General features: G+C 42.2%; 1 protein-coding gene across 1 annotated transcript in view; it reads left to right on the top strand.

Moving 5' to 3' along the window:
• Positions 1–721: 721 nt before the first annotated feature.
• cdk19 (cyclin dependent kinase 19) overlaps positions 722–19,103 on the top strand; it is a 94,808-nt gene continuing 76,426 nt past the window's right edge. The window contains exons 1-2 of the mRNA XM_083933842.1: positions 722–925; positions 10,990–11,065. Coding sequence (XP_083789968.1) covers positions 798–925; positions 10,990–11,065 — 204 coding nt within the window. The 5' untranslated portion in view covers positions 722–797. The remainder of the gene's footprint in view (positions 926–10,989; positions 11,066–19,103) is intronic.

Raw genomic sequence — 19,103 nt, 5'->3', positions numbered from 1 at the left:
ATTACTACTACTGATAATAATAATGATAATACTAATACTACTACTACTAATAATAATAATAATGATAATACTAATACTACTACTACTATTACCACTACTACTAATAATAATGATAATACTAATACTACTACTACTACTGATAATAATAATGATAATACTAATACTACTACTACTAATAATAATGATACTACTACTACTACTAATAATAATAATAATGATACTACTACTACTACTACTACTAATAATAATAATAATAATAAAGGGGGCGGTACCAGTTTAGGTGTGTTAGTTTTTATAAAACACAACCGTATTTTCAGGGGAATCTTCATTTATATTGTAATTTGGTGTGGTTGTATCACCTTGATAATAATTGGTATATATGATGTGTAACTAACGCCATTAGCAGTTCATGGATCATAAACATGTTAAAACATATGTATAGAAACTGTAAATATACAGCGGTTTGAACGAACAGCCGTTTGTACACCACGGAATCCAAACCACCGTCCATGGGTACGCGAAGTGCAATAAACCGCAGCGAGAAACGCGGGCTGTAGTTTCTTCACTCCTCCGCTTCAAAGCGGGTGAACAGCGGCGCCCGCTCGGAAGAACTACTTTTCCCAGCGACCACTGCGCGCCAATTAGAAACGTCAACGAGCCAGTGAACATTAAGCGGAGCAGACCAAAATCCCAAACAAGGAAATGGTGGGGGAATAAAACGACCAGATTATTTAATTAATGCATGTAATAATTAATATTTTATTTTATTGTAAATTAAGACGTATTTATGGGTTGAAATGGATTACGACTTCAAAACGAAGCTGGCGGCCGAGAGAGAGAGAGTAGAAGATCTGTTCGAATATGAAGGTTGCAAAGTGGGTCGAGGCACCTACGGGCACGTTTATAAAGCTAAGCGCAAAGACGGGTAAGAGAACCGTGAACCTTGTTTTTTCTACCGACATACGGCTGACTGCACGGGGCATTTTCCTTGCACACCTCGGTCGGGTACGGAACGGGGCGTTAGCTTTGAACCTCCCCGGAGCGATAACCCGTGTCTCTGTGTTTTTGTTTTCATGTAACGCACTCACTCACTCACCCACCCACCAACGGTCCCCCCCTCCTCTCCCCCACCCCCCAAAACAACACTTATTTTCGGACAAGTGTGGTCTTCACTTCACGGTGGTGCCCACGGACACGGCTTGTCCTCCGTGTGTGTAAACGCGCTGGTGTCGTCATTCAACGCGACAGGGACATTTCGACGTCCCTCCGCGGCCAAGCTAACGTTACTCCCCCGCTGTAACGCTGCAGCTCGCTGCCAAACTTTGTTTACACTCACACTGAATGTAGTCCGTGTTGCTATTCCATTTTGTTTCTTGATTGCACGTGTGAATATAGGCCATACACCCTAGCAGCAACAGGAAGATGGACACATGTGCTCTGACATTTCTGTTCTACTGCATCAGCACTGTCACTGTCTGTCTTTTAACACTTTGACTTGACAGTGAAGTTTTATTTTAATAGTGAAGTGCCAAGTTAGGTTACCTCTGACCCGGCAGCATGGGTAGTAAATGGAATGCAAGCAAGTGCCCGAGAAAAGAAAGCGGCTTGCTTCATTTTCTCAGTTTTTTTGGGGTCCCCTGCTAAAGCCGCTGCCCCCGCGACCAGACCCCGGATAAACGGTTGAAGATGAGATGAGATGAATGAAGTTGTGCTGCACTTTTTTCACATTTTACATCGGTTTCGGAGCCTATTATGAGCTTACTAAAGGGATCAAATCAATCTACATTAAGTCTTTGCCACCGCTGTTTGTACGTTCCAGCCTAAAAGACTGTTACAGGGATCTGGAGAAGCATCCTGTTACCTGACTCGAAGAATATTGTGTAAGGCAGCGGTGTCAAACTCCGATTCACAGTGGGCCAAATTTAAAAACTGGGACAAAGTTGCGGCCAAACTCAATATCTACAAAAAACAAAAAAAAGGACTGCAAATGTGCATGTGTTCCCTTCTCTCCAGATGTGTAATGTTGACCCTTTCCAGTGCAGGTCCTTGTTCTTGTCGTGGTGTTTCTTATGTTTTATTCTTTGGTTACAGCCACGGTGGCTCTTCAGACGAGACAAACAGCTCTTTACCTTCATAAACAGATAATCTGCCTCCCACTGGTGCTGAAAGCTCCTGTTCTCCATCTTTCTTTTGGCCATTTTTGGGGAGGGGTGGATTAAGTTTGTCTGAAGAGACTGGTAGCATGGATGCTCATGTTTGTTAACAGAAAAGTAGACGTGTATGTGCTTTATACTCGCGGGCCAGCTCTCAGAGAACCTTGATATGATCTTGCGGGCCAAATATAATTACACAGCGGGCCAGATTTGGCCCACAGGCCTGAGTTTGACACCCCTGGTGTAAGGTAACAGGAAAAGAAAAAGAAGATCAGTCGTCAGTATCAGCCAATAGCCTGAGTCTAAGTTTTTGTGAGAGTGGGATTGTTCAGCCATAAATGTGTGATTTGCATTTGTTTGATCTTTGGGGTTTTACAGTAAGCAACATGTCTCAGATAAGTCTTTCCCCTATTCATCATTGACTCACTGAGCTGTAAAGCTGTGTCCAGGCTGCAGGCGGTGCATTATCATATTCACTTGTGCAGCATTGGATCATAGAGATGTGATGTGAGGTCAGAAGGTGAACTAATTAGCTTGTCTAATGCTGTGAGGTAACGACACCCTCATGGGTATTACAGATCTTGTCCAGGGGATACAGCCAGTGTATGCAGCATAGAATAAATTAAAGAAGAAACACAGTAGACATGTTTCTACTTTTTTCCTTTTGGATCGGCCAATACTGAGCACTGACCCCATACCAGTGTGTTTCAAGCATACATGACCGTATTATAATATATATATATATATATATATATATATATATATATATATACTATACTATTTTCAAACAGCTGTATATTATTAACCCTGCATGGGTGTGATGTGAATGTTATCATTGTGATATGGCCCGGCTCAGGTTAGACATAGAGTATGAATGCCATAGAACTGTCTTTTATCATCTAGTTTGAGTCAGTCAAAACGGAAAAGTCGATTTCTTTAAGGCTAAGGGCCCGTCCACACTGAGACGCGTTTTCTTGTAACCGCACAACTTTAGTCTGGTCCACACTCAGCCGGTGTTATCTTTAGAAACCGGGTCCCAGAGTGGGAAGATTGTAAAAGGCCCTCCATGGCGTTGTGGTCTGGACGGTGAAAGCTCAGACTTTGTTAAAGGATGGCGTCACGGCCCCACCTCCGGCCTCTAACCCCGCAGAGTCACATAACAACAACAGTGCTGCTGTGTGAGAGGAGAGAGACGGACCCAGAGACTGTTTACTGAACTGGACTCTGAGCCACATGCATGGGAATGAATTAGGCCGACCACAGATTTCTCCCTTTTCCCTGATGCTCTGAATAAGGAGCTTAATTGGTTGCTTGTTGCTTTTTATGAATAAAGTTTCTAAGAAGGTGTGAAAAGTCTCTAAGGGCGCACTCACACTGTCCTTCCGCACCGCGCCCCGGGCTTTAGGGTGTCCCCCCTCCCTCTCCCCCCGCGCCCCAGGCCCGTTTGTACTCACACTGCCTGGGCCGCGCAAATGCTTCTCGCTATCCATACGTCATCACGCCGTAACACGTCACACACATTGATTGACGTCATCGCGATGCGTCTCTTTGTTTACAAATCTTTCCATAGACCTTGGAGTTAATGTGCGTCTTGTCCGACTGTTTTTGAATCTTTTCATCGACCAAATCTGCAGTAAACACTCCACCTTCGCATCACACCAACGTGAACCTTTCGCCGCCATTGTTGTTGTTGTTAAATGTCCGCGCATGGTCCGTCCTTCTAATTTCTATGTCCGAACAGGCGCACATAAATTAAGTCAGAACCGCCGTATGCATCGCGCTCGTGCTCGTACACGTGCGCGCACTCGTGCTCTTACATGTGCAAACTACAAAAGCCCACCTCTCTCAGGCGGGCTGTGGACGGCCTGCTGTCCGCAGTTATGCGCGGAACGGGTGCACTCACACTGCTCAAATGCACAAGGCTTTAGCTGAAAAAACGGTTTTGGCCCGGTACAGAAGGACAGTGTGAGTGCGCCCTTAATGTAGTGAGAAAGTGGCGCCCGTGAGTGCTTTGAGATGGGGAAGGGGCTCCCAGCAGCAACCTCTGCTCATTGAGGACACTAACTGCAGAGTGATTGGTGCATCAGAGTCCAAACAGGGACACATTTGTCTCTAGGATGGAGGAGGATTTGGGAAGTCTCCAGATTTGGAGAGAAACTCTCCGGTGTTTGGATTCTCCACAGCATCTCCCCGTCTCTTCTTCTCTGTTGTTGGTGTATTTCTGTGGCAGTTACAGCGCCACTTCCAGGCCCGGCATGTGTACTAAAGCGTTTTTAGTCGGTTTCACTGGTTTTATATGAATGCAGATATTTCTTAAGTCAAGGCCGTGTGGACGGAAAACTTTTCAAGAACGACGGGAAAGAAAAGGTCCTTTTTCGATCGCATGGACGTACCCTAAATTACATGGTATCATACTCATCGACTTGCATACTTGCCGATCCCATCATTTTAGGTGGTACTGGGGGCATTTCCAATAATGGTATTGGTATCAGAACAACTCCAAAAATACAGTGAGGTGGCAGAAAATCATTAAAGCACAGGTATATCTAATAACATTAACGATGCTGTGGAAAAGACGTCATCAATTTGATCAAGATCAACTTGTTCAAATATAGGCAACTGTGTAAAACATAAAGCACAGTGATGGCAGGCTGTATGTTACCTGTGAGCATTACATCTAAAGCTCAAGTACCGACCTGAAGCATCTGAAAGGGAAACAGCAATCAAAAGCCAACCTCAATCTGGCTGCAGAATGTTTTTTTGGTTTTCAAAGCAATGGTTATCATAGTATATAGTATATACTGTAGTTATTATACATACTACAATGATTCATCTACATACAATAGTGCAGCATGTAAGATGTAACGCTGTGGTTGTTCACATATTCCCAGTGAAATAAGCTGTGAGGCGTATTTAAGTGAAAACTGAGGGCAGCACACCACATTATGTCCCCAGTGCATAAAGGTCTTTTCTTCATGTTTGCTGTCTTCACACCTTAACCATAAGGGATTTGCAACTTTAGCTAGTTTGGAAAACTAGTATGCCAGAGACAAGGTGTGAAGATGCATTGTCAGTGTTTTTAAAAAAAGTACAAACCATTATGAATTGAGCCTATATAGTAGGAGCTTGGATGATCAACACAAGTAACCTGACTCCTCCAGATGGATTGATTCTCATGATTCTCATTGTCTCAGCATATCCATCTGAACTCTGGTTTGGAGATCTTTTGGGAAGGGGTGAAAACACCGGTTGCTGATTGGACAAACCATCTGTCTATCACCAACATACGGACCACATCAACCAATCAGATCACTGAAGCATGTGATGTACTAACAGCGTGGAGGCAAAGCTCAGACAGGAAACATCATGTGGGTAAAGGAGATTTTCTCTTTGTGTTTAACGTGAATTTACGGATCAAAGGCCCAATTTCAGGAGCCCGGTCCATATTCAACAGAAGGATCCAGAGAAAGATAGTAAGCGGCTTGATCCATAGCTGCTCATCTCATCTGTGGAAGTATCCAGTTGTTTACACTGAACAGTCGCTTCAAGTTGTGTCAATTCAATTCAATTTTATTTATAGTGTCAAATCATAACAAAAGTTATCTCAGGACACTTTACAGAGTAGGTAAAGACCACACTCAATGACTTATTTATGATTTACATAGACCCAACAATTCCTCTGTAGAGTACAGTGGCAACGAAAACCTTCCCTATAACAGGCAGGAACGTCAGACAGACCCAGCTCTGTGGAGGACGGCCATCTGTCTTGACCGGTTGGGGAGGAAGAAAAGGAGAGAGAAAGAGAGAAAAGACACACAGATGGACAGGGAGAGACAGACAGACACACTTCCAGAGATGCAAGCAAAGCCTAACAGTAACTATAATATTTATAGTAATGTGAATATGACGTATATGTTAAGGCAGTTAATACAACAGAATAGTAGAAACAAGCACAGCTAAGGTGATAGAATATGAAAATGATAATAATTATGGTGGCAAACATGATCAATGATGAGTAGTGGCAATAGCAGCTACAATACAGCTACAAATTTTATAGTTTATTAAACTAGTGATAGTATATATGAGTAACAGTGACAATAGCAGCAGGAAGCGTCATGTAGGACCACGGCAGCAAGCACCACCACGATCAGCAGAGACCTGCGAGACGACAAAGCACAAACAGCTCCGGGGAAGAAGCTGAATCAGTAACATGCATTGATGGGACATGAATGATTCAGACAGAGAGGAGAGAAGCTCAGAGTATCAGGAAAAGTATTATCCCCCGGCAGACTAGGCCTATAGCAGCATAATTAAGCAGAATAAAGTCTCATCGTAAGCCCTAGCTGTAAGCTTTATCAAAAAGGAAAGTTTTAAGTTTACTCTTAAATAAGGGGACAGTGTCTGCCTCCCGAATAACATTTGGGAGTTGGTTCCACAGGAGAGGAGCTTGGTAGCTGAAGGCTCTGCCTCCCATTCTACTTTTGGAGACTCTAGGAACGACGAGTAGCCCTGCATTCTCAGAGCGCAGTGATCTAGTCGGGTAATACGGTACTATGAGCTCTTTAAGATACGACGGAGCCTGACCAATAAGAGCTTTGTACGTAAGGAGAAGGATTTTAAATTCTATTCTAGATTTTACAGGTAGCCAGTGCAGAGAAGCTAATACAGGAGAAATATGTTCTCTTCTATTTGTTTTAGTTAGTACACGAGCTGCAGCATTTTGGACTAACTGGAGACTCTTAACAGACTTATTGGAGCAGCCTGATAATAAGGAATTGCAATAGTCCAGCCTAGAAGTAACAAATGCATGAACAAGTTTCTCTGCATCTTTCTGAGACACAATGTTCCTAATTTTTGCAATATTACGCAGGTGAAAATATGCAGTCCTTGTTGTTAGTTTTATGTGAGAATCGAAGGACATATCCTGATCAAAAATAACACCCAGATTCCTTACTGTGGTGCTGGAGGACAACACAACATCATCCAGAGTAACAATGTCTTTAGCTATTGAGTTTCGGAGGCCTTTGGGGCCAAGTACAATAATTTCAGTTTTGTCTGAGTTTAACATCAGGAAATTGCAGGTCATCCAGCTTTTTATTTCCTTAATGCACATTTGAAGTTTATCTAACTGATGGGTTTCTTCTGGTTTGATCGACAAATATAATTGTGTATCATCAGCATAACAATGAAAATGTATGGAGTGCTTCCTTATAATAATTCCTAAGGGAAGCATATATAAGGTGAAAAGAATCGGTCCAAGGACAGAACCCTGTGGGACTCCGTGACTAACTTTAGTGTGCATGGAGGATTTGTCATTAACATGTACAAACTGAGATCTATCTGATAGATATGACTTAAACCAGCTCAGTGCGGTTCCTTTAATGCCGATCAGATGCTCTAGTCTGTGTAGCAGGATGTGATGGTCAATAGTGTCGAAGGCAGCACTAAGATCTAGTAAAACACGTACAGAGACAAGTCCTTTGTCTGAAGCTATTAGAAGGTCGTTAGTAATTTTCACCAGTGCTGTCTCAGTGCTATGATTTGCTCTAAATCCTGACTGGAAATCCTCAAATAACTCATTATTATGTAAAAAGTCGCACAACTGATTGGCAACTAATTTCTCGAGGATCTTAGAGAGAAAAGGAAGGTTAGATATAGGTCTATAGTTGGCTAGTACCTCAGGATCAAGACTGGGCTTTTTAAGAAGAGGTTTAATTACAGCTACTTTAAAAGACTGTGGTACATAACCTGCTGACAAAGACATGTTAATCATATCTAATACAGGAGTGCTAATTAAAGGTAACACTTCTTTAAGTAACCTAGTTGGAATAGAGTCTAGAAGACAAGTAGAAGGTTTTGATGCTGAAATAGTAGATGTTAATTTGTTAAGGTCGACTGTAGAAAAGCAGTCCAAGAATATTTCAGGTCGTACAGTTTGTAAGGTTCCTGGGTTTGATGAACAAATAGTGCCAAGCGAGTTGATTTTGTCTCTAATAGTTATAATTTTGTCACAGTTCAACTCACCTCTAAACCAACACGGAGTGGTTTGGTCGCTTGGCAAACTTCTCCAAATTTTCTCCTCCGCACGTCACCAGACTGATCTGAGAGTAAAATACAATGGAGCTCATGAGATCAGGACGGGCTCACAAGGCTACAACATAAGCCCCAGTGGGTGCATCTCTATGCTGTACACGATGAGAGATGAGTCAGATTTACAGCAACTTGAGAAACGGTTGCTTGGTTTCGTATCTCTCTTTGCTTGTGATGACTAGTGACCAGTCACCCGTCTGTTGGATTTTGTCTGTGAGATGTGTTCAAGAGCCAGAATAAGTTGTTTAATTAATTAGTCAATGGACAGAAAATGAATGTGTAGCACTTCTTTTTTTTAAAGATTATTTATTTTGCAGTTTTTTAACCCTTTATTGGATAGGACAGATAGGAAATGAGGTGAGAGAGAGAGGGGGAAACATGCAGCAAAGGGCACTGCCTGGAGGACCTTCAGCCACTTTACATAGGGCGACTGTTCTAACCACTGTGCCACCGACCACCCCAGCACTATTACTTTTGACCACGTCCACTCTCTTTAACCTCCTCCCCCACAGGTTCCTCTAGATAAATGTAGTGTTTTCTGAAGGAAATGGATCAAACCCTTCACCTTTTGCTGTATATCAGGCGGCTCAACCCCAAAGACAACACATTTTCATTTCTACCTCTGTAACTCTGTTTACAGTAGCAGCTAGATCTCTTCAGGTCAGTGAAGCTGCTCTCGTTCTGCCACCAGGAAGGATCTTTACGCCTGTCGTTTACAAACATTCTGCAATTCCGTATTTTACCCATATAATAATAATGATAATAATAATAATGATAATGGTACTCTGTCACTAACGTTATTTACTGTTTACTGTAGCTATGGCAACAACAATAAGCCATAAAGATAGAATTAGGCACTTTTGAAAGAACCAATCCCAACTCCCAACAGTCGAAGCCCTCAGGACCTTAACCATGTGTTGTCACAAGTTCAAATATTACAGAAGAAGCAGAAATCCCTCACTGCTGCTTTACTGGGGAAATGGAAAGAACAGTTGTTTTTTTGTTTTTAATCTTCTAGTCATTTTCGTTTTGTTGATTTTAGTATTTTAAAACGAAAAATCAAATAACCACTCATTTTTTTTGTTTTTTAATATCCAATGACCAAAAGATACATGGACCGTAAGAATTTTGATAATCAGTTCACTCTTTAAAAGCAAAAAATGCCAAACATCCTCATGCTCCAGCCTCTAAAATTTCAAGATGTGCTGCTTTTAAAAACATATATTAAATGAAAAAAAAAATCTTCTTTTGAAGAAATCTGGAGATGCCTCCTCCGGCTTCAGGGAGTTCTGAGTGGTGTTTGCAGTGGTTTCTGACAGCTTAATAGAGCAGGCTCCGACCTGTTGCAAACTGAAAAATGCCAATCGAAACACCCGGAGGACATTGTGATAAGGAGCTGATTTTCCTGTCATTTTTTTCTCTGCTTTTGCATAGTGGAGTTACTATTTAATTATGTGAATTTGACTTAATTTTACAGAGCAAATGATTAACTGTTGCTGAGTGTCTTGGCAGCTCAGTGTGTGTTAGAGATGTGTGCCTGAGGTCCAGTTAATCCATGACCATCTCCAGTGCAAAGTAGGGCGCACTCCCACTGTCCATCCGTACCGTGCCCCGTGCTTTAGGGTACTTGTCCCCCCCTCCCTCTCCCCCTGCGGGCCAGGCCTGTTTGTACTCACACTACCTGGGCCTTGGCGAATGCTTCTTGCTGCCTATACGTCATCACGCCGTAACACGTCTCACGCATTGATGACGTCATTGCGATGCGTCGCTTTGTTTACAAAAGCGCACGGTCTTTTGGCCACGTAATGGAAAGCAGCGCAGAAAACATGGTAAGGTTTTTGGCTTTGTGGTTTTTCTGACCTAATCTGCAGTAAACACTCCACCTCCGCATCACACCAACGTGAACCTTTCGCCGCCATTGTTTTAAATGTCTGCGCATGGTCCATCCTTCTTTTTTCTATGTCCCAACAGGCGCACATAAAATGACATCAGAACCGCTCGTGCTCGTACATGTGCAAACGTGCTTTACAAAAGCCCACCTCTCCCAAACGGGCCGTGGACGGCAAGTGTATGGTTGCACTCACACTGGTCAACGAACTAGACTTTAGTCGTGAAACATGCTTTGGCACGGTACGGATGGACAGGGTGAGTGCGCCCTTAGAGATGTGTGCCTGAGGTCCAGTTAATCCATGACCATCTCCAGTGCAAAGGAGGCTACAGTGGGTTTGATTAGCACCACAGGGACCTGTTTCATCTGTGCGGGCTGCTCACTGAGTGAAGCTGTTGTTGGATGCTGTCCACAATCTTGCATCTTTGAACTGTTTTAAATAGAAATCCTCCTCAATCCTCCACGCCTCTCTGCTCAGACTGTATTTCATGCACTGCTTATCTCAAATAATCAATATCTGTCTAGTGAACATGCGCCGCCCTGTCGTCTCACATTTCATTTATTAACTGGCTTTCATGCACAAATGTCACAGAAGCAAATGACTGTCTTGCAAATGTGCGGAAGTAGCAGCCGTAGCCAAGAACTGCAGTTAAGCCGGTGTGTAGTTTGAATCCTGTGTCTGTCTTTGCACCAAGGGTGGAATACTAAAGGTTTGAAAACAAATGACACAGCAGTGATCCAGCACCCGCAGGAGGGCCAACAACAGACCACTTAAGTTCGACGTTAAAAAGGCAACTGATAAAGAAAATCTGTGCCGTCTACTAATGCTGCTCACATTTTCTTTTTTCATCTCCACAGGAAAGATGAGAAGGAGTACGCACTGAAACAAATAGAAGGCACTGGAATATCGATGTCCGCCTGTAGGGAAATCGCTGTAAGTTACTTTTTTTATTAGTGCATTTGTTTCTGAGGCCTTACACAACTGTTACATTTTAAAGGAAACAACACTTTGTGAAGTATTCTGCCTTGCTTTCTTTCTGAGAGTGAGATGGGTGGATAGATATTTATTTCACGTGCGTTGCGTTGTCGGGCCGTGGTTATAGACTGTGTAATAAAGGTAGACGTAGCTTCTGGGTCTGAAACATCGACTGTATATAAAGATAGACAATTCTGCGCCTCCCGCTGTGCAAAAGTGAAGCCAAAACATACCGGGTACGCCACCATGTTGTCATTTTGGAGCCAGAGTCTCCGCAGTAGTGATTGGGCGGTAGAGTCACATCGTCGAAGTGATGCCCCTGCCTGACCAATTGCGAGTCGATCACAGTTGTCAATGATGACGTTTCACACCGTATTTAAAGCATCAAGTAACAAATAAAAAACAAACGCACAGGACAAACACTTGAGCAAATACCAGTGTGATAAAAACCTTACCTGGCATACCTTCATTGACAGAAACCATCTTTAGAAAACATTTATTTGAGAGTGTGTACTTTGGCCCATGTCCCTTGGCTACACCCTAGCTAACACAAGTAGCCCACACACTTAAAGATAAATTCAGGCGTAAAATCATCCCAGGGTCTTTTTCTGCAAATACACTCATCAAATAAGCCATCGAGACATTTCTTTTGTGTAACAACTATTAACGGAGATATTCTGGAGAGTCGCTAACAGTTGCTAACAGCTGAATGCGGCTAACACTGATTAGCTCGGGGCGTTTATTAAAAGAGCGTTTTAAAGACTTACCTACTGGCCCCTGTACCAGCTCCTCTCATAGTTAAGTCCATTCAAGTGGATTACCAAAGTCAATCCCAAATGAAGGAGCCCATTGGTGCTTTGTTTTCTGTGTAAGGACTCTTCTCATGCTGCTGCAGAGGTTTGGTGTTATCATGAGCAGTGTTAGTGGTTAAAAAAGACATTTAAATGCCTTCACCTTGTTGTTACACAAAAAAATGGATCTTGAAGGCTTATTTGATGAGTATATTTGCCTAAAAAGAGCCTGGTGTGAAACTTTTATACCTCGTAAGATTGCCACTAATAGCGAATTCGGGGTAGGTCGATCTCCCCGGAATTCTCTAGTAGGAGGTTCCACTTTAACAGGCATTCCAGTGCACTTTGCCTAGTTGGAGGTCTGAAAATTCCGACTTCCCATGACACTTGAACGCAGCATGAGCAGCACATGTGAAAAAGAGCAACGCATGACAGGCAGGAAGCTCGGCAAATCATTTTATGCGGACTGACTAAAGTGATTGGTGTGATAAGGTGTTGAACATTTTTGAGTTTCAACACCTGGTTGATTTCTTTTACATTTAAGTGGGCCATACGCTTATTAGGATGATTTTAAGATCACAAAAGAAATGTGTCAAAATGCCGGGAAGGTAAGAGTAGCTTTAAACACAACAGTATGCTTTTGAAATAATTGGCAGTTACGTAAATGATACACAATTTGCAGTGTATGAACTAAGGTATGCCAATACACATTCCTGAACGGTTACAGCCAACCAGTAGAAAAGGGGACAAAGGTCAGGCACAGTAAAGCTACTGAAGAGCACACATCAGGCAACATTGTAATGTCTTTTCTTAAAAGAGATCTATTTTCACGATACAGAAGCAAAACAGATGAAATACTATGGAGCTATCTTCTACTGGCCTACAGTATCAGAACAATACATGTAATGCATATGTGGTGTGATTGTGAACCCTTTAATGTAAAAAATAGTTCAATAGATGAAGCAGATGTATTTTTCCACAAGAATCTTGCGACCAGATCCCAGACCCCAGGTCAGAGTGATCTGAGACAGGCTGCAGAAGTGTAAACTGAGTTAGAAAAACAACTCAGCTGGAGAACAAGAGTAACCTGAAAGCACATGAGCACGCAGAAACCTGCTTGTAAAGGATCTGCATTTATGTATAGTGTCTACTCTTAGGCCTCAATACTCTTAACAGAAGACAGCACACGTATTAAAGAGAAAGTAAAGGAATAAAAGATGACATCATAAACACGGTTGACCTGCCTCTCTTTGGCAGCTTGTCTCACATACATTAACGTAGCCGGAGAAAGCTTTTGCTGATATGGGTTTAATGCTAACTCAGCATTTCTTGCAGCCACTGAAAACCATAATAAACATCAGAAAAGACCTTTCCACATCAGACATATTGACTCGTCATGGTAGGAGAAGCAAAGGTGTAATTAAGAACGTCAACAATGGCGCTGCTCTGTTAAGTATCAGTGTGCTATTCAAGTGAGCCAGCACGCACAGTACCAGGACCTCCTGAGTGGAATAAAGTCACCATTAATGTTATTCAAGGGCATGGTGCTTCTTTTTTACTTTTAAAGGGGCTGTTCTTAACATTCAATTTCACTTCAATTTCTATGTGCAACCCTGTTTCTAAAACAGTCGGGAAGCTTTGTAAGATATAAATCAACACAGAATGCAATGGTTTGCAAATCATCGGATACCCACGGAAAATAGCAGAAGACCACACTTCAAATGTTGAAACCGAAAAGTGGGATTATAACTAAAATGATATCCTCATTTAGAATTTGATGGCAGCATCACGTTTGAAGACAGTTGGGACAGGGTCATGTTTACCACTTTGCATCACATCTTCTTCTAACAACACTCTGGAAGCATTTGGGAACTGAGGAGACCAATTGATGTCATTCTTAAAGTGGAATGTTTTCCAATTCTTGCTTGATGTAGGATTTCAGCTTCTCAACAGTTCAGGGTCTCCTTTGTGGTATGGTTCAACATGTGCATGCTAGTGCATATGGGAACAGTCAGTGAGGGCCGTGTGGAGGCAATCCCAGCCCACTTGGGTTTTTTTTCAGTATTTTAAGTACATCTCCATTAAAATGAAATAACACCATTTGGTACATTTGTCCTTCTCAGCATCTCCACCATGGCCAGATTTTTCAAGACTACTATCAGGCTCATCCTAAAATAGAGTACAGTGAAATGTCAGCAAACCTCTGAAGGAAAACATTAATTTATTAAAGTTATGATAGTTTCAAAATGTGGACATTTTCACTATATATAAAACGTTTTCAATATCCTTACTCTCCCTGTTTAATAATTTGCAGTGAAACTAGCATGCAATAATAAAAGGTCAGTCCTTTGCAGCGGCCAAGGTTCGAATCCAACACATTTCTAAGTAATGATGTGTTTGCATACAGTCAACATACATGCAGAACCACTCATTCTTCCCCTCAGATGAGCCACTCATTCATTTTTAGTATGAAAAACAACTTTCATAGAGTTTGGAAAAGTGGCCAGCTAAATAATACATGCAGGAAACATGAGGCCTTCATTTTGAGGCCTTAAAGTAGTTCTCTTTGGCATTTTTTTGCGGAATGTTTTAACTGCAACATTATTGGTTAAACAACATCATCTGTAATGCAACCACAGAAGCGACTAGACAGGTTGTGAGGTCCACAGCTTATGGGCAAAGACAAATGTCAGTTATGACTCAACCTCTTGCTCGTAAACATCTATTAGATCTGGCAAATATTCAGTAGTGCTCTTCTTACTGTAGCTTTGTGAAAACAGCTTTAGGTTGAACTGAATCGTCGCAGATGTGTTCACTTTAGTTCGCTTTTGTTTTCACTTCCATGTAAAAGACTTTGATTAGGATTTTAAAATGTAAGATTGCTGACATGGGTTAGAAACGAGTCCCTGTGTTGTTCTGAACATGGTACCACCTTGAGACTGCTTCAAGAGCTTACATTTAGATTACAATCTTTATTTTAGTGTCATTTTGGTAACTATATTTTAGACTAGACAGATCAGATCCTAGACTTTAAAGTGTTACCAGGTGTTCAGACCAAACCCACTCCTGCCTAGTCCTCACCCGACAGATGATGAGTCAGACCTCAGGCCAAGGAATCTCACATATCGTCGCTGTCGAGTGGAAACCTCGCATCTCCATTTTTCAACATTTTTATTTTTTATTCATAAATATTTGCTATTGGTCACGCTTCACTCCTGTGTGCGGGTTTTATAAAGTTTTAACCAATTAAAAATATTAAAAAGAGGTTGTGAATAAACCTCGTAACTCCATTGGATCCTCAAACTGACGGCAAAACCTCGTAGCTCCACCCCCTCTCCATTCGGAATGAAGTGAAACAGCCGAGCTCGAGCTGATGTTCGCCTACTTTACCAGGCGAATTGATCGATCAGGTCAGCGGAGCTCATTACAAAATGTTTTCAAATTAGCCAGTTAGTAGCAAACTCACAACCCACAACCCGTAAGGTTCTGACCCACAACCAGCCCACTGATGATGAGGTTACTGTACTGACACAAATCACACAATTCAGGTCGCGTTGCCGTGTGACACAGAGTGAGCCCTGGACCCCAGGACCCCCGAAGTTAAAGTGTTTCTGTCCAAGCCACGCAAGTAAAAAAACATCTGACATGCTTACTGTTTAGACAGGGAGTTAGACATGGCCAGGCTTCTAAAGTCAGTGATGATCACTCTTTGTAAACAAGCAAACATTTAAACTAAAGCACACTCTCTCTTCCTCTGACAGCCCACAAGTATATAAAAACTGCCCGCGGTAAGGGACCTGTAGGTACCGCGGGCACGCAGCAAAATGCAGACCTCTACTCTGGTCAGATGTGTTAAATGAAAGAAAAACAGAGTGCACACACAGCTCCACTAAACTGTGTAAGCTGTAAATTGCTGATAATGGAATGTGACGCACTCAGCCTCAGCCGTTATAATAGCTGACGGAAAAAACATGTATCTCCATATTCGCTGGTCAAAAACCTTATAAATGCCCACAGCAGCTCGCTATAAGGCTGCCGCCTGTTAATGACACTGGCAAATAATTTCAGATTCTAATTCTGAATGTGTCAAAAAAAAATCAGCAAGGAGACAACATGGGCAGGTAGCTAGGCTAACATTACTTACATGTTTAAGGTGGTAGATCATGTTCGTCTAACGTAACTTACATGTTTAAGGTGGTATATCATGTTCGTCTAACGTTACTTACATGTTTTAAGGTGGTAGGTCATGTTCGTCTAACGTTACTTACATGTTTAAGGTGGTAGGTCATGTTCATCTAACGTTACTTACATGTTTAAGGTGGTAGGTCATGTTTGTCTAACGTTACTTACATGTTTAAGGTGGTAGGTCATGTTCGTCTAACGTTACTTACATGTTTAAGGTGGTAGGTCATGTTTGTCTAACGTTACTTACATGTTTAAGGTGGTAGGTCATGTTCGTCTAACGTTACTTACATGTTTAAGGTGGTAGGTCATGTTCGTCTAACGTTACTTACATGTTTTAAGGTGGTAGGTCATGTTTGTCTAACATTACTTACATGTTTTAAGGTGGTAGGTCATGTTCGTCTAACATTACTTACATGTTTTAAGGTGGTAGGTCACGTTCGTCTAACATTACTTACATGTTTTAAGGTGGTAGGTCACGTTTGTCTAACATTACTTACATCTTTTAAGGTGGTAGGTGATGTTCGTCGTGCATGTAACATTATTGGGGTTGTTCTTTTCAAAGTGATCCCATATTTTCCCAACTATTAGTTATTTACTGTCTAACCGCTATGTCGAGAGGACTTATCTTAAAAAAAACCCACAGACAGTGAGTGAGTGTTACAACTTCCTGTATGTGGCCCATCAAATTAAAAGCCCTCCAGCCTTTTAGGCCAGCCGGCAGTCACATTTTTCACTTCATTTTGACAAGACACGGCTCCAAATATTGTTTTTTTTTTTTTTTTTTCCTGCGACCAATGGAATTCTGGTCGACTAAAGATTTTTTGGCCGACCAGTGCTTGGTGGACTATTTGGGGGCAGCCCTATACTGTACATAGACCTCCATATCACCTGTATACATGGAGCTGAAGAATGCAGGTGGGAGTGTGTCCCTCCAACCAGGATTTCCCAGCAGAGCACGCCTCTCCTCGCTTGTCTCCTGAACATTATAACCACCAGAAATGACTTTGGCTTAAAAAAATCTTCTCGACTTGCCCAGTAGAACAAAGCAGTCTTTGTGCCTCCCAAACCACCAACTCGCTTCGTTTAGCAAGCTGTGCAGTTCAGCAACTGGCATGCCACATGCAGTGGAGCTTAGGCTGGAAGGGCGGAGAAAGGTTGGTTTGGCTGCAATGTCTTTTAGGTTTTACAGCCTTGCAGGGTCTATTATGTTGTGCATGTTGTGCTCTTAAAAATTTAAGAAATATAAGGCAAGAGCATTAAAGCAAATCAATGCAGGTCACCTTTCCAAGGTGTGTTGTTCTGATCCATTTAAGCAGACTTCAGAAAGTTTATCATCCAGTCAAGCATGCTTTCCAAATGACATGAAGTGCAGTGTAATGCAGGTTGAGTTAGAGCAGCATCCAATAAAAAGGAAAATCTGGTTGCAGATCAACCAGTCCTTATCCCAACTTGTCACATACTGCCATTTGTCCAGTAGTGTCCCGCTGTCGACTGTGTGACGTCAATAGACTGGCAGCTCTCATCTGTGATGTGCCGTGATGCGTTCACATGCTCCATATGTCTGTTGATTTTTACTTTTACTTTCAGAGGTGGGAAATTCCTGATTTTGACAATGACAACAGTCTGGAAAAGTCTGGAATTGAATTTGAGTAATTTCCAGGTCTGGATAAGTTTGTAAAAAGGTAAAAGAGTTTGGAAAAATGTTTGTGTTGTTTCCAGACTTTTATCTCACTTTATAAAATAAAATATATTACTATATACAAATCAAAACAAGTTTACTGACACAACACAGCCGACCTGTAGATGATCTGAAACTAACCAAGCTGGCTGTAGAATGGTGTGGGGTTACCATGGTTACCTTTGGCTGTGTGACTGTGATTCTCATTTTTTTTTTTCCATTCGTGTCGTCTACATTTTATTTATGATTTATTTTTATTGATCATTATTTTATTTATTTACAGTATGTTTACTCCATCTAAAGTCACTTGTCAGTGCACTGGGTAGCCCTGTGCATCAAACCAACGCACAAGGCACCCTTTTGCTGAGTGACAAAACAGGTGTATGTGACGCCCTGTGAATGAGAATGGGCTGTGCGGTGCAGCTTCTTCCTCAGGGTACGTCCACACGATCGAAAACGACCTTGTTTGTCTCTTCTCTTCTTAAAAAGTTTTCCGTCCACACAGCCTCGACTCAAGTAATATCTGCGTCCACACGAAACCAGTGAAACCGACTAAAAACTCTGTAGTACACATGTCAGGCCTGGATGTGGCGCTGTAACTGCCACAGAAATACACCAACAATAGAGAAGAAGAGACGGGGAGATGCTGTGGAGAATACAAACACCAGAGAGTTTCTCTCCAAATCTGGAGACTTCCCAAATCCTCCTCCATCCTAGAGAGAAATGTGTCACTGTTTCTGGTGTTAGTGGAGACTTTGGTGCTGTTTGGACTCTGATGCACCAATCACTCTGCAGTTCGTGTCCTCACTGAGCAGAGGGTGCTGCTGGGAGCCCCTTCCCAGTCCCAAAGCACTCACAGTCGGGCACTTTCTCACTACATTTAGAGACTTTTCACACCTTCTTAGAACTGGATTTAGAAAAAGAGACAAGAGAGCAGTTTAGCTCCTTATTCAGAGCATCAGGGAAAAGGGAGAAATCTGTGCTGGGCCTCATTCATTCCCATGCATGTGGCTCAGAGTCCAGTTCAGTAAATTATGGGTCTATGGGTCCGTCTCTCTCCTCTCACGCAGCAGCACTGTTGTTGTTATGTGAAGCCGCAGGGTTAGAGGTGGGAGGTAGGGCCATGACGCCATCCTTTAACAAAGTCTGAGCTTTCACCGTCCAGATGACAATGCCATGTTGGCGTTTTCAAATCTTCACACTCTGGGCCCTCAGAAACATCCAGTTTCATTGAATAAAGATCCCAAATGTGGTACTTGTTGTTACCACATTCAGAGTCTCCCTCACTACTTATGAGACGAGTGGACTGTGTACTTCTATTTCTATTTTGGGTGTTGAGCTC

Source organism: Echiichthys vipera, assembly GCF_963691815.1.
Source record: "Echiichthys vipera genome assembly, chromosome: 19".
Taxonomy (NCBI): Eukaryota; Metazoa; Chordata; class Actinopteri; order Perciformes; family Trachinidae; genus Echiichthys; species Echiichthys vipera.
This window is presented reverse-complemented; position numbering and strand designations above follow the sequence as displayed.